The 15,901-nt window shown below is 42.1% G+C and overlaps 1 protein-coding gene and 1 long non-coding RNA gene across 3 annotated transcripts in view; both read right to left on the reverse strand.

The window, feature by feature from the left end:
* Positions 1-92: 92 nt before the first annotated feature.
* Positions 93-3,614, reverse strand: LOC307226911. Its single transcript, XR_013843687.1, has 2 exons — positions 927-3,614; positions 93-668 (listed from the first exon to the last, which is right to left on the reverse strand). It is a non-coding gene; the product is annotated as an uncharacterized lncRNA (long non-coding RNA).
* Positions 3,615-5,703: 2,089 nt separating this feature from the next.
* CAMK4 (calcium/calmodulin dependent protein kinase IV) overlaps positions 5,704-15,901 on the reverse strand; it is an 89,616-nt gene continuing 79,418 nt past the window's right edge. For both annotated transcript variants that reach the window (XM_079995691.1, XM_079995690.1), the window contains 6 exons: positions 15,427-15,517; positions 15,062-15,136; positions 11,113-11,188; positions 8,400-8,526; positions 7,312-7,464; positions 5,704-6,126 (listed from right to left, as the gene is read on the reverse strand). In XM_079995691.1, the coding sequence (XP_079851817.1) occupies positions 5,902-6,126; positions 7,312-7,464; positions 8,400-8,526; positions 11,113-11,188; positions 15,062-15,136; positions 15,427-15,517 (747 nt within the window). In that variant the 3' untranslated portion in view covers positions 5,704-5,901. The remainder of the gene's footprint in view (positions 6,127-7,311; positions 7,465-8,399; positions 8,527-11,112; positions 11,189-15,061; positions 15,137-15,426; positions 15,518-15,901) is intronic.

Raw genomic sequence — 15,901 nt, forward strand, 5'->3', positions numbered from 1 at the left:
AATTTTCACAAATATATGGTGTTCTAAGTACCTGCCCACCCCTGCCCAAGGTCTCTATATAAAACTCTGATATCACAGAATGACAAACAGACTTCTCTAGACATATGTGTTTATTTTTATGGTACATGCAAAGTACTTCTTAAACTTTTCAGCATCAAAGTGCATTCTCTTCATTCTCCAGATAATTCATTTCCATATGGGCATATGAAAGGCTAGGTGAGCTGCACTTATTGAAGCTGCAAACATGCCTAATTCTGAGACTTCAACAGTACTTACTTTATCATGTGATAGAAAGGTTTTGCAAGCTTGATCCATCAGATTCTTGGTTATAGTTTTCAGGCATTTCCACACACAACTATTTCTTGTTCTTTAGTAACATTGCAAATGGGTTTTTTGATACACTAAGCAACAAAAAATGTGCTAGATGTTTGGAGCAAATATAACAAAGGTGGGGAAAATATACAGTACAGGGAATGCATACATAGCAATCACACATACACAAGTGTTGCCCAAACCAACTCTAAGGGTCCTTTGCTAGTGCTACTTTTGTGCAACATAACTTGGGTTAACCATAATCATTCACTGCTTTACCTGAAAGTGGTCCTAGGTGATAGTCCCACAAAAAGTGCACATATTTCATTAATGGGGCGAAAAGGAAGGTTTTTATACTTACCATATTTTTTGCTCTATAAGACTCACTTTTTCCCTCCTAAAAAGTAAGGGGAAATGTGTGTGCGTCTTATGGAGTGAATGTAGGCTGCACAGCTATCCCAGAAGCCAGAACAGCAAGCGAGATTGCTGCTTTCACTGCGCAGCGATCCCTCTTGCTGTTCTGGCTTCTGAGATTCAGAATATTTTTTTTCTTATTTTCCTCCCCAAAAAACTAGATGTGTCTTGTGGTCTGGTGCGTCTTAGAGCGGAAAAACGGTAAGTGCCTTAGGCCACAATCTAACACAGTTAAGTGTGCTTAATCTCATTCATGTTAGTAGGTTTAAGGCTGCAATTTCTATATACCTTTGCATCAGTTCTATTAACAGTGTTTACTTCTGAGTAGACATGCATAGGATTGTGCTGTTCTGTGTTGGGCGGTGTCTCCTGTTAAGAGTCTAGAAGTACACATCCCAGTATTGTGCCCACCAAAATCCTGAGCAGGAGAGAATTCCTCTTCCTTCTTCAGTCAGAAGTAATATTAGCATTTATAGGCTGTTTTCTACACACTGATATATAATTAGCACAGTAACTTTTACAACAGTCCTGTAAGGTAGGCCTGTATCATGAGCCTATATTGCACATGGTGCTGGAAAGTTGAGGTTCAGAGATGCCAAGGGTGCCAAAGGCCACCTAGGGAGTTTGAGGCAACCTCTCTTCACTTAGCCACTACACTAACAGTGCCAGGCTACAAGCCAATATTAGATTGTGCAAGGGATCGCAGCTGTGCAGCAAGCCATTCAATTTTGCAACGAGAATCCTGAAGTGCATTGCAAACTGTTTTTGAAAGTTTCATGGTGCATTTGAGACCTTCCATATCCATGCTTTTCAGACATACTAATAATGTCCTACCTGCATTACAAATTCATTATTAACAACCTAGTTCTCTTATACTAGACATGTATTCCATATTGCACACTTGAGATTATTCAACGGCAATTGGGCTGCAGATACATGATCATGGTTGGGTTTCTGCCATATTCCTTGATCCCCGTTGTAAGAGTCAACCTTAGGCACTCCTAATCTGCTTCCAGGTCTGTGCAGTCTCTTTACCTGCTGTTTTCAATGGTCATGATGCATGCTGACCCCTGAAATCCCTTCTGCCAGGTTCTCTACTGATAATGCAAAAGAGACACCACAGTGACTTGAGCAGTGGAAATTATGTACAGCTACTCACATGAAAATGCAGCAGTAGGAGTAGCAGGATCAGTTGCTCTGATTGAGGGAACCCTATGTCCTCAAGGTATGCAGGAGTACAAAAATATTTAGGGCAAAAAAAAAAAAAAATCCCCCCAAGGCCATGGAGGGCTGAGTTTGCTCAGTAGGCATGGGATGCTCTTTGGCTGTTAAGAGAAAAAATGGGAAACCAGGTGGGAAGGGGGAATACAATGAAGTGGCTGGAAACTTGAGCAGGGGCAAGCCACACTGCAACATTTAACTGCAGGTCCCCTTCACCCCCTATTATTAGCCTTGACATTATGCATTAACCATGGGTGTAGCCTGGCTGAACAGAGACTTAAAATCAACTTACAGTAAGTCATTTGACTGATTTGTTGCTGTTCTGCAACCGGGAATAGTTGACGTGGCGAAATAAGTTAGCACTCACGAGAAACATATTCCTTGAAATAATTTTGTAATAGTACCTGCTATACTAGACCCTAATCTTATCTCACCTATCAGAATAATAAGAATACCAGTGTCTAATTAACTTTACCAATAGCATGCATTCAATGTTAGTCTACACCTCATTTTCTTCCCCTGTCACAGTAAGCAGCTTTCATACCATTATGTGAAATGGTAATGCTATTCCTCAGGCAACCACAGAATCAAAGTCGCATTTTAAGGCTGCAACCTTATGCACACTGATCCGGGAGAATGTCCCGCTGAATTCCACAGAGCTTACTTTTGAGTAAGTATATGTAAGACTGAGCTGAAAGACTCTTATAAACTGGAATTTCCATGTCCCATACAGAATCGGATATAACACACTCCCTTAATTTGCCTTGATGCTTATTATTAGAGCATATGGTCCATCCAGCATGGCAGAGATCAGAGAACAAGGGTTGGAAGGGACCCTGAGTATCATCTACTCCAACTCCTTGCAATGCGAGAATATGCAGCTATCCCATACCGGAATTAAACCTGAAGCCTTGGCATTATCCGCCCCATGCTCGATAACAAACCGAGCTATCTGCATCTGTGTGCACATTTAATACTGAGACTTGCAGAAGGGGAATTATTTCTAACACTGAGCAGAAATCATAACAAGGATTTAGCAATCAGATCTGGTGAACAGCAACAGCTTCTGAACTGCACCCTCGTCTGTTAGCCATACCCCATAACCTTCCATGGGTTTCATATTCTGGGTGTCTTTCAAACATTTGATTACAGATCACAACCATAGAACTATTCCTATGACATAATGAACAGTAGTAATAAATCCTCCTTAACAAGCAAGGGTGTGATGTTTATGTCAGGGGTGGCCAACCTGGTGCCCTTCAGATGTGGGGGCTACAACTTGCATCACTCAGCCAGCATGACCATTGGTCAAGGCCAGGGATGATGGGCGTCCATGGTCCAACAAGATTGGAAAGGTGCCATGTGGACTATCCCTGCTCTAACAGTTTCATTGCCACAGAAAATGAGTAGCACCAATGCAGTGTGGAATCTTGGTTTCCCAAGAGCACAGATCATTTTGACATACTTGATCAAGTGCTTGTCGTGATCAGATTTACACATCAAATCAAATGTATCTAGAATAAGTATAGCTGAAGATTCTGGACCGAATTCTGAACCTTCAGGTGTTTTGATTGTCCCCAGGCCTCACTGCTACCAAGATGCTGATTTTTAAAAATATATTTTGTGTGGTTCACAGTACGAGTAGCTTCCAGATTTCTGATAATATGCTACCACGCGCGCACACACACACACACACACACACAGAGAGAGAGAGAGAGAGAGAGAGAGAGAGAGAGAGAGAGAGAGAGAGATGGAGACTAGTTTTCTGGAAGGATTTATGAAGCAGTTGTATAAGAAGCTAGGAAATCACTGCATGTACCCTGTGTTCCCCGAATGGCTGGATTTAAAAACAATTCTGTTTTCCTGGCAGCAATAACCTGCTTCCAACTTCAGGCTCAGTACCCAGAACACATAATGCAAGTCACAGTGTGCAGCTGAGAAAGCAGCCCTTGATTCATTTCAAGCAGATATGCAGCTGATTGTACTCAGATGCTGTGATCTGGCACTTCTGATGTGTGCACAGAACCTCACATGCAAAGGGGTCGCCAGCCCTCTTCTATATCAACTCATATTGCATGCAGTGGGCAATCTCCATGCAAGTCCAGAGCATTCCTCTTCACAGAAGAAAAAGAACTAGCCCCACCTGCAAACTGCTTTGGATTGTGCTGTGCTTTTCTAGCTAAGCACTTTGAATTCTTCCTTTTGCCAGACAAGCAAACACTTTCCAAGAACAACATCTTGGAATCAATTTGTGTGCTTGGGCACAATGATTCCATGTGCAAAACAAATATTTTTCATGTAAGATCTACTTATTTATCCATTTATAAATGAGTTAAAATATCATGGCAGCTTTCAAAAGTCATACAGGACACTTTCACTGCAAAAAACTAACAGTATTCTGTTCTGTCGTTATCAGAGTTATTTTAATTTACTAAGTCTCGCAGAAATATTATTTAATTACTTTTCTAACTACAATAGAACAGAAGACACAAAACATGTGCCTCCTCTTGGTTTCTGTAGTTTAACTGATTCTTGTTTCTCTGCAAGATAATACTATTCCAAAGGCAAAGAAAAAAGAATGCAAGAAATAACTAACGTATTGGGGTATTGGCTGTGTTCCTGAAAAGCAACAGAGACTGCAATACTACACCCACCTACCTGTGAGTAAGCTCCGCTGAACTCTGTGGGGCACACGTACTTCTGAGTATAGGATTGCACTAAAAGTTAATTGTTGCATGCTAATTTCTTTGGATTACTTTTATCTATACGTTAAGAAATTCAGGTGCTACAAAATGTATTACAAATGCTATCCATTCTGCTTATTTTTCAACTCGCATAGGTTACACCTGGCAGAGTAAAGATTGTAACACCTTTTATACACAAGTGCCTGAATAGAACATTTTCTTTCTTTTTTGCAGTGACAGTGTCCTATCCTAACCTTAACCTGTTCTTTACTGGCACACTTATACAGATCAAGTCTACGCTGACAGATTAAACAAAAAGAAACAACAACTGGCTACACAATTCTCATGTATCTCTAATCATGCAAGCATTTCTATTGCTGCCCATGGCAAGTACCTTGACTGGTATCCTAAAGCAAAAGTATCATGCTGTTGAATATTCTTTTTGCAGGACATTAATTGCAGAATCCCCCTCTGTATATGTAGCCTTATAGGTGCACAGTTTCATAGTCATGACTAATTCCAATTGTACCTTAACAATGGCACACATACCTGCTCTGTTTGAGTACTATCCTCGACATTGTTTTGTAAAAGTAATACTAGATAGTAATGTGACAGAAGTCTGAAGATATTCTAGTTATCATCAAAATACTGTACAGAAATGGTTACTTATAGAGGTAAGGCATTCTTAAGGAACATAGTTTCATAGCCATTCAATTAAATCTTTCACAGGAATCAGTGGAATGTTTTTTTGCATATAAATATTTAAGTTCTCAATTGTAAACAGTTTGTAAATTATCACGGATGAATGAAAAATATTTCATATGCCATTTAAAAAACACTTGGCGGGTCTTAGCGCCCATTGACCTACTGGGTGATTATGAGTTTGAAAAGAAGCAGATTGAAGAAATGTCAAGATCTCTAGAAAATCTTGTATAATAAGCCATAATCATCATTCACTTCAGAGGTTATCTATAAACACTCTACATGAGATATACATGTTGGTAATAAAGAGTGTTCCCTGCTCTCCACTTCATTCGTTGGTATTACTGTAAATATCACTTTATCCATGGCATGCCATTAAAAGACTGTGAACTATTTATTTTTTTTCAGAAGCAGTCACATGCATTTTGAAGTTCAGGTCACCAGCTAGAGCATTTTCCATCCCAAGGCAAAGCCACTCAGAGTAGCCATGCTTGTAATTTGTTTCTGAATGGTATCTTGGCTGGTGCACGGAATGACAGAACTTGGCTGGAATAAGATACCCCAAGATTTAAGACTCTCCTTCAGTTGCTTCTTCGTGAGCGTCCTCTTCATGAGATTCAGTGAAGTTTGCTTCTTCTTCTTCTTCTGCTACTACTACTTCTTCTTTTCCCTCCACGCTGTCCTCTCTTTCTGGGCGCAGAGACTGCCTTTGGCTGGGCTTATTGCTGTCGTGGGTGCTGTGGCAGCTTGCACTCCCAAGACGAGTTGATGCAACAACAGCTTTCACTGCAGCCTGGGTTTCAGTAAAAACAAACAAGAGTGGTTAGATTTCTTGGCACCTATGCTGTGGTTTCGTGGCACCCATCCCATCTGTCTCCACTGTGTACCAACCCAGGCAAGGCTATAATCACTTCCTAGTAGATTCTCTCCTACATAATGTATGAATTAACTCTATTTAGACTTGCAGGGGTTCAGACAGAATGTGTCCCCAAACTGAACAAATCGGTGTGGTCTAACGAAGGAGAATATTTTGCTAAAAGCCAAAGTTACCAAGACACCAGCCTGTTTCTGCTAAGACTGGGTGATATGCAGTTGTGCACATATAGAGTAGGTTTTAAGGGAATAAGCATGTTTTATCCACACATTTTCACCTTTTTATGTATTCTTTAGAGCAGCCCCTCCTTAGCTTTTTCTAAGTGTGTCACTATGAGGGATGGGGGAGAAATTCAATTCACTTTATAGTGGTAAAGATAAAGGTAAAGGGACGGAAACGCCGTTTGCCTTCCTGCCGGAGCAGTACCTATTTATATACTTGCACTTCATGCTTTCGAACTGCTAGGTTGGCAGGAGCAGGGACCGAGCAATGGGAGCTCACCCCGTCACGGGGATTCGAACCGCTGACCTTCTGATCGGCAAGTCCTAGGCTCTGTGGTTTAACCCACAGCGCCACCCGCGTCCCTTTTTTATAGTGGTACCTCGGGTTAAAAACTTAATTTGTTCTGCAGGTCTGTTCTTAACCTGAAACTGTTCTTAACCTGAAGCACCACTTTAGCTAATGTGGCATCCTGCTGCTGCTGCTGCGCCACCACTGCACAATTTCTGTTCTCATCCTGAAGCAAAGTTCTTAACCCGAGGTACTATTTCTGGTTTAGCGGAGTCTGTAACCTGAAGTGTCTGTAACCTGTAGCATCTGTAACCCGAGGTACCACTGTACATTTAAAGAGCAAACCTACTTCTCACTCTCCAAAGCAATACACAAATCAAAAGATAGCCACCCTTCTCTGAAGTTCTCTGGGCAGGTGATGTGTACAAAAATCCATGCACTTTGGTGACACATGCATAAAAATACACACATCGGTGAAAATACCATGCAAGTGTGGTGCTATGTAGAGGAGCCCTTGTGCTGTCTTCCGTTAACAAAGTGAGTTACTTGAATCCATCCAAAAGTAAACAATAACCCCCCCCCCCTGAATCGTACCTTAAGTTTACGTCGAGCATTGAATTCTTGGAGTTTCTTTTGGGCTGTATCCATATGAGCGAAATTGGCTGCCTTGCCTGTGACCCAAGGGTGTTGTAAGGCTTGAAATGTGGTGAGACGTTTCTTGGGGTCAAGCACAATTAACTTCTTAACCTGCATAATAAGATGATTTAAAAGTAAGGGGGGGGAATGCATTCCTCGGAAACCTTGTAGGCTCCAACCTAAGGATATATGCACAATTTCATATGCTAGCAACTTGCTACCCAACCAATATCTACTTCTAGCATCAAACAACTGCTTAGAAGCAACATTAAAGTAAACCTGGTGTGAGTGCTCCGCACATATTATTTATGATTATTTATTGCATTTATATTCCACTTTTATTTCTCCAAGGAGCTCAAGGTGGTGTATATATTCTTCTGCTCATCTTTCAAACTCCACAACAACCCTATGAGGTATGTTAGGCTAAGAGGCAGTGACTGGCCCAAAGTCACCCAAGGTAGCTGAGTGGGAATTGAACCCTGGTCTTCCAGGTCCTAGACCAACACTCTAACCACTGGCTAGAAACATCCAGTGAATGCATGGATAGAAACTCTCAATGCACATTATCCCTCCCTCTCAAAAAAGGAGATGGAAAGGAGTCAGCCAAGCTTGTTGCCAGCTGAATCAGCATATGAACTGGGCCAGTAACGTGCTAAAAGTGCATCTGAACAATATCAAGATTCAAAACTTTCAGGCTATAATTTTACTGGGTGAAATCCAATGTCACACAAGCAGATTTCTGATGATGCAACAAGACTTCTCCTTGCTCTTCTGTCTCCTGCAGCCCCATGAATCCCACCTCCGAATCTGTTCCATAGGGTCCACCAACCCTCCACAGATTTTGACAGTGCGTGGGGGCTGCAGAGGTAAGGATAGGAAGGAGAAGTGCCATTGCATCGGTGGAAGTCTATTTTTCTCATGCACAGACACTGTGGGGATATAACCTATAATGAATATACATAAAGTAGATTCCACATGTATAGTACAATGCTGATTATCCTGATAAAATTATGCTGATGGTAAATGGCAGAATTAGCCGAACATACCAAATCCTTGGCATTTAGAGACACATCATCCCACCAGGGGGAAACGAAATCATATTCACAGTTCAGGATCCTTTTGAACATGTACTGGTCTCCTCTTTCATCGTAGAACGGCTCAAAACCACAGAGTCTAGAGACAAGCAATAAACAAACTTGTCACATCAATATCAGTGAGATAGCTCAACCACGTTGATCAGCTTTAGCTTCCTTGACACAAAGAGCATGTTATGTCTGCAAAATACGGAGGAATGTGTAACCTCAGTAGTAATCTACCTTGCCCTGCATGTGCCCACTTGACCGCTTCAATCAGCGAAATTGGTACTGCTACACGTCATGCCACATAATATCTGTTCAGCGTTTGTAAGAACTCAATTGTGTAGTGTGGCAGCATCTACACTTTGGAACTCCTCGCCTATCGAGATCAAGCAGGCAGCTTCACTGTACTCTTGTTGGCACCTGATAAAACTATACCTGCTTAGACAAGCCCACCCAGATGCTTAGGAAGTTGAGGTAATTTTAAACTGTTTTAGCATTTTAACTTTTGTATGTTTTAAAGTAGGCTTGAAAATTTCTCTTGATTTTACTGTTCTACGCTTTGTAAACTGCTCTGAGGGGTTGTTTGTTTTTACAATCAAGTGGTGTATTAATTTTAAGAAATAAATAATATTGGATGTAAAATTCATAGCATGTTTAAAAGTCTTCAGTACCAAGAGTCAAATGCAAGTGTGTACAGTAAGGAACATCAGATAGAATGGCCCTTCTCAGACTGTAGGGGGAGTAGTCACATGTTTATCTCCCCATAAAATTTCCCCATGCCTAAAAGAATAGAGGAATAAGTCCTAAACCAGCTTCTTCCTGCTACAGCAGCTTTCCACATATGTTCTTATGTGCTACTCTGTTCAGCCAATGGCTCAAGGGATCAGGCCATAAGAGATTAACAGAGCACGAAGGATTTTGCAATAGGTATGAAGGATTTTAAATCTATTTATTTTTCTTCTCAACATTTGGGAGGATTACTGTATTTTTCAGCCCATAGGGTGCACCTAGTTTTTTTGGGGGGGAATAAAGAACCCCCCCCCGGAGCGGGGCTGGGGCGGGGGAAGCCCGAGCTTCCCCCGACCCCAGCCCCAGAACAGGCAGCTCTCCACAAGCCGTGGGAGAGCTGCGCAACTTCGCGCAGCCTTCCCATGGCTTGCTGAGAGCTGCGCAAAGCCCGAAGCCTGGGGGGCGCTGAGCTCCCATGGCTTGCGGATAGCTTCCTGAAGCCTGGAGAGCGAGAGGGGTCGGTGCACACCGACCCCTCTCGCTCTCCAGGCTTCAGCGAAAGCCTGCATTCGCCCCATAGGACGCACACACATTTTCCCTCCATTTTTGGAGGGGGAAAAGTGCGTCCTATAGGGCGAAAAATACGGTAAAAAGTATTTAGGCAATTTGAAACCTAAGTATATCTCATACTGGGCTGTAGGTGGAAGCAAAGTAGCATTAGAAATATTCTATTCTGAGGCTGACACAGCAGAAAACCTGGTAGGTATCAAGGCTGCCATCTATTGGTTTCTCTGAAAAGTTTCTCTGACAGTTTCCCCATTGCTGTTCTAACGGCACGTCTAGGTTTACAAAATTGCAGCCATGAATACTAAAAGAAGGAGCACCATTGCTGCAATGGGGGTTGCCTTCTCTGTAGATAACAACTGGCTCTATCCAGTGCTATTTTTCTAGAAAAAGAGGTGCCGGAACTCACCATGAACACCTCCCTCATTCTCTTGGAATGGCAATGGCATTGAGACTGAGTTCCATCAAATTCCGCCTGGAAAAAAACCCTGGTTCTATCATAGTTAACCAGGCAGAGGGCCTTCTTGGCAGTGGCGCTCTCCCTGTGAAACACCCTCCCATCACCAGATGTCAGGGAGATAAAGAATTACACAACTTTTAGAAAATATTTGAGGGTAGCCCTGTTCAGGGAAGTTATTAATGCCTGACATTTTATTATTTTTTATATTTTGCTGGAAAGCCACCCAGAGTGGCTGGGGGAACCCAGCCAGATGGGCGGGGTATAAACAATAAAATTGTTGTTGTTGTTATTGTTGTTCAGATTTAGCATAAGCAGCCACAATACAAGTATCATCTCCACTACAATTAAAGACCCAATGCAAAAAGGGGTTTCCCAAAAATTGTTTAAGCTATCTTAAAGGAAGTGACAATCATTGATACTACACCTTCATGGCTGCCTGTATTGGCTAAAGGACAATGTTGATACCAGAGCAGAGTATCATAAGAGTGGACAAGAGTGGCGTGTACTGCAATCGTACCCATGTTAATTTGGAAGTAAGTGTTTACTGTGTTTAATAAGGCTGTGTAAAGTGCACAAACTGCAGCCAAAAATTAAATTCCAGTTGACTCATGATCAGTGTGAGGGAAGCCGCTGATTCCAGTTAAAGATCAGTGGCTATTCCAGTTAAATATAATGGCTATCTCTAGGGGAAAAAGAGTAATTAGAAGCATGCCAAAAGACTGCAATTTTCAACAAATGAGGGGAAGTACATTTTTTTTAATGTACTGTTTGAACCATCTTCCAAACACATTTCAGAACACAAAATCTGGTGGCTAGAAAACAAACTAGTTCAGTAAGGCGAAAGATTTATACGATCTGAAGAGAAACCAAGCAAACTAATAAATGAATCGCATTTGATTATATAGGGTAAAATTTAGCCAAACTCACAAGATGTAAGTGATTATTCCCAAGGACCACATGTCCACTTCTGGGCCATAGGCACACCCTCGCAGTATTTCCGGTGCTGCAGATTATAAAAACCTTGTCAATAAAACAAAAATTTAATATAGAAAGAAATAACAGTGAAACAGAGCAGTGGCCAGCATGGATGGGCCCAATGCAGAGGCAGTGGTAAGAAAAAGCAAAATTCTAGAAACCTAGAATTCCTATGTGAGAGAGAGAAAAAGAAAGAAAATAAATAAAGCAGCTTAAGCTCAGCAAAGGTAGACCAATTTCTTTACTGAAATATGCGCATTAATTGTACATTCATATGAGCTAGGAGAATGTGTTTCAGGAAAGAGATATAGTGAAACTGTTCAGAATGAATATTATTAAACTATTATTCTTAGGTAATATTATTATCATATGAAGTGAAGCTTCTTCAGAAGAACAGAAGAAAGCACAGCCCCCTCTTAAGCAATTGCCTCCTGCACTTCAATTGCTTTATGATACTGGCTTATATTGTGGGACCTTTTGTTACAACCCTTAATAAAAAAAATGAAATCTGTACCATGAAATCTGACTCTACAACTGTGTACTGTATATACTTTCTCTTTAAAGCACATTCAAAGCACACCCTTTCCCTCAAAGAATTCTAGGTACTGTTGTTTGGTAAGGGTTGCTGAGAACTATAACTCTTTGTAATTACAATGTCCTGTTCAATTGTCTAGTTCCATGTTTGACAAAAGGGAAAGAGTGAAAAACATTTGGTTCCAGACTCCAATGGAATGTCCCCCAAATAGGTTCAATTTATTTTCATCAAGGGATAAGGCTGCTTTTAAAAAAACAAAACAACTAGCAGCAACCCCTTTTTCTTTCCCCCTCATTCAGGATGCAGTCCTACACACTCTTGTTGGTAAGTACCGTATTTTTCGCTCCATAGGACACACTTTTTCCCTCTTAAAAACTAAGGGGAAAAGTCTGTGCGTCCTATGAAGCGAATGCAGAGGGTCGGCAGGCAGGAAAAGCCCCCAAGAGTTGCACACAAGCTTCACACGGCTCTTGTGGGCTTTTCCCCAGGAGGGAGAAGGGACCGACGTGGCCAGTCAGTGCCTTCTCCCTCCTCGTAGAAAAACCCGCAGGAGCCGCGCGCTCCTTAAAGGGTGTGCAGCTCCTGTGGGCTTTTGCGGGAGGTGGGGGAATTGCCATAGCCACGCACAGCCTCTCCAGCCGGGAGAGGCTGTGCAAGGCTAAAGAGGAAGCCAAGGCAGCGAGCGGGATGGATCGCGCTCGCTGCCTTGGCTTCTTTAGCCACGCTTCTTTAGCCATGCTGGAGAGGTTTAGCTCCCGGCTGGAGAGGTTGCGTGGCTATGGCAGAAGCCAAGACAGCCAGTGGGGTGGATCCCGCTCGCTTTCTTGGCTTCTTTGCTCTTTGGGGCTGGGGGGGGGGACCCGGGCTTCCCCCGCTGCCCAGAGAAGCTCTGGGAGAAGCTTCTCTTTGGGGCTGGGGGCGGGGGATAATATTTTTTTTCTTGATTCCCCCCTCTAAAAACTAGGTGCGTCTTGTGGTCCGGTGCGCCCTATAGAGCAAAAAATACGGTAAGTGCCAGGAAGCTCAATGGGACTTAGTTTTGAGTAGGGATGCATAGGATCCCACTGTTAATTATTCATACTTTTAATTTCCTTTCAGATTTTGAAAAGTGAGTTTGTATCCCTTGCATGTCTTAATCAGTGCATTATCTGAGATGTCAGACCTTGGCTCGTTACACATAATGTGCTCAAAAAGTGATAATCTATTATTTCCATTTTGTGGTTGACTTGCCTTGCTACCCTCAGGCAATGCATGACTATTCTCAGAAGTTAATTATTCATGGACAAGTAACACCACCATTTCTCATTGCATGTGGTTGTTTCAAATTTTCCCATTTGGAATCCTGCTTTTGTCTGGACATTATTTTGCTGCGTTTCTAATTTCTGAATCCCTTACCCTTTATTTACATCTATTATTAAAAGCCCAAGGCTGGTGGTGCGTCGAAACAAACAGATTTACTTCTTCCTATCAAAATGCAACATAATCTAAGCTAATGTTTTAAATATTTACAGGGCAGTCTTAAGATTGGGAAGGGAGGAGGATGACTCCATAGTGGAAAAACCACCACTTCTTAAGCTGGCAGTGGCCAGAGCAGAAAGTAAGTGTGGATGGATTTTCTAGAGACATCCGCCCCAATTTGACTTTTTAAATTCCTCTTCTCACTGATACCAATGGCAGGGGAAATAACTAGCTCCAGGGCTGGTTTACATCTTCCAGCTTTTCTGGGGTGTCAAAGGAACAAAGAGACTTTGGATCCTGTGGATTCAAAGCTCTTCTGATACCCTTCCAGAACATTCTGTTTGGGGGCCACTACCTACAGAACACTGCCATTGTCACTGCTAGAGCGATGGCAGAGGAGCTTTCCAGTGCACTAACTGGAGGGCCTCCACCGAGGGCTCAAGACATTTTGCTGCCTGAAGCAGAGCAGCAAATGGCACCCTTTCAGTCAAGGTGCATACTACTTAAAAGCCAGTCAAGATATTTTGGCATCTTGAGGCAGAAAATACCACAGGGAAGAGGCGATGAGTTCTGCTCAACATGGGGGGGGGTCTTGTCATGTGGAGGGGAGGCCCAGTAGGGCTCAGCCCCTCAAGATTAGGGGGGCCCTCAGCCCCAGCCCCATATACTTTGTGGGGACTGAGCTGTCCTCAGCCTCATAGAGTTGGCACATATAACACAGGCACCTCTTAATCTCCTTTGCAGGAAAAAAAAACAGCAATAAGAAATGAATTATCTAGTCATTTGCTGTCATTTCATGACACTCAGAACCAGCTGCCTGACCATAGCTGTCAAGTGTCCCTTATTTGAAGGGACAGTCCCTTATTCCAGCGCCGTGTGCCGCTGCTGTCCCTTATTGATGGATGTCCCTTAAATGATGTCCCTTAAATTTCAAAGGAAGCAGCTCCTCTCCCTCCCTCCCTGCCAGCCAGGGAGGAGGGAGGCTCCAACTGTGTTGCTTGGCTGTGTTGCTCACCCAATAAGAAGTCTAAGAAAGACTGGGGGGTGGAGCTTGCATGCCTTGTGTGTGGCTAGTTAATGCAAGCTGAGGGGGTTTTTGAATGCTGGACGCCATTTTGTTGCACGTGCTGCTGCAAACTTTGCAGTGCAAAGCCAGGCTGGGGAGCCATCTTAAGTTGAGGCTGCATAGGCCTTGTGGTGCATGTGATTCAGATTCTATTCAGTTGAACCTCTGGTTACAAAGTTGGTTGGACAGTGTTCTCGAAGCTACCAGCATGAGTTTGACCAGACTGCAGGAGGACAGGAAGACTGGAGTGCCTGGAACAGGTGAGGCTGCAGGTCCCTTATTTTGGCTGCTGGTCCCTTATTTTCAAATCTGTAAGTTGACAGCTATGTGCCTGACTTGGCTGCCTCATCCTGCCTGATAGTAAGGCCACAGCTTCCAGTGGCCTTCATTTGGGACTTTAGGAATGCTCACCTAATGTTACCTCAAACAGAAATACCATTAATTTTCCTAAAATGCCTTGTCCTTTGTACTTAACACCACCTTCTACACTTTACCATTTGTGCATTTAACACCCTTAAATGTGTCTTTAACACTGTTCATTCCATGTTAGTAATATTCATTTTGTGATTTATGTCGTGATAAAGAAAATGCAGTAAAGAATATTAATATTCTTGTTCCTCAGTCATAATGTGTATCAGTCATAAATGACGCCCCAAATGGAGGGAAATATCCAAAACCCTTTACAGAGCCCCCTATCAACTGTGCCTTTTTAAAGTGATGCTACAAGTTATTTAATGGGTCTAATCTGACTAAAACTTAGGTGACTACCACCCTAAGCATTTAAGGCAACTGAATACAAATAAATAGATACCTAACATACTGTAAGAAATAAAGGAACATACCACAGTACCCCGGAGTCCCACAGACTGTTTTCATGGTCACTTGATCTGCAACAATCTTGGAAAGTCCAAAATCAGCTGTTACATATAAACCAGAAAGGATTCATTATTTGTTATTATCATTATTTTATATTTCTTGCGCGATACCATGGAATGAAATGAACATAATATTTCGTCATTTAGAAATGTTATACTAATCAACTAACAATCAAACACTAATCAAATTACTCCTCATGTAAGGTAAGGTACAGGAGTGAAACTTTCTGGTGGGTGAATACATCCAATCCATTCCAATTCATGGAATGTAAAGTTGTTGCACTAGAACACCAACACGCAAACCAAAACTGGTACAGAAGAACAGTATTTACCTATTTTTAAAGATGCATCTGGAGCTGGCGTTGCATACAATAGATTTTCTGGTTTCAAATCACGGTGAACAATTCCATTGGCATGTAGATACTTGGAAGGAATAAGTGGAAACGCAAAATTTTAAACTTGCATTTGTGATGAGTATTTCTCCCACACCCTCCATAACACTGTGCATTTAGAGTACTACAATTCCAACAGCGAACGAACCAATTATTTGAAAAAGAAAATTCTATCTCAAGACATTTGAATGCAAATTGTAACCTCAAGAGGAAACAGAAAATAATCACTTTTTATACAGCAAAAATGTATCAGGTGTGGGGTTTTTTAAAGTTCTTTTAGAAATTACAATGGTAAATGGTAGCCATAGTTTTCTGTGTCTGCACAAGATGTAGCTACAGTAGCGGCCACAATTGTGGAAACTTTTTGGGAAAAGTATATTTCCGAGGTTTGATGGCTCATAACATTTGATTGGCT

Source organism: Podarcis cretensis (assembly GCF_951804945.1).
Source record: "Podarcis cretensis genome assembly, chromosome: 11".
Classification (NCBI taxonomy): domain Eukaryota; kingdom Metazoa; phylum Chordata; class Lepidosauria; order Squamata; family Lacertidae; genus Podarcis; species Podarcis cretensis.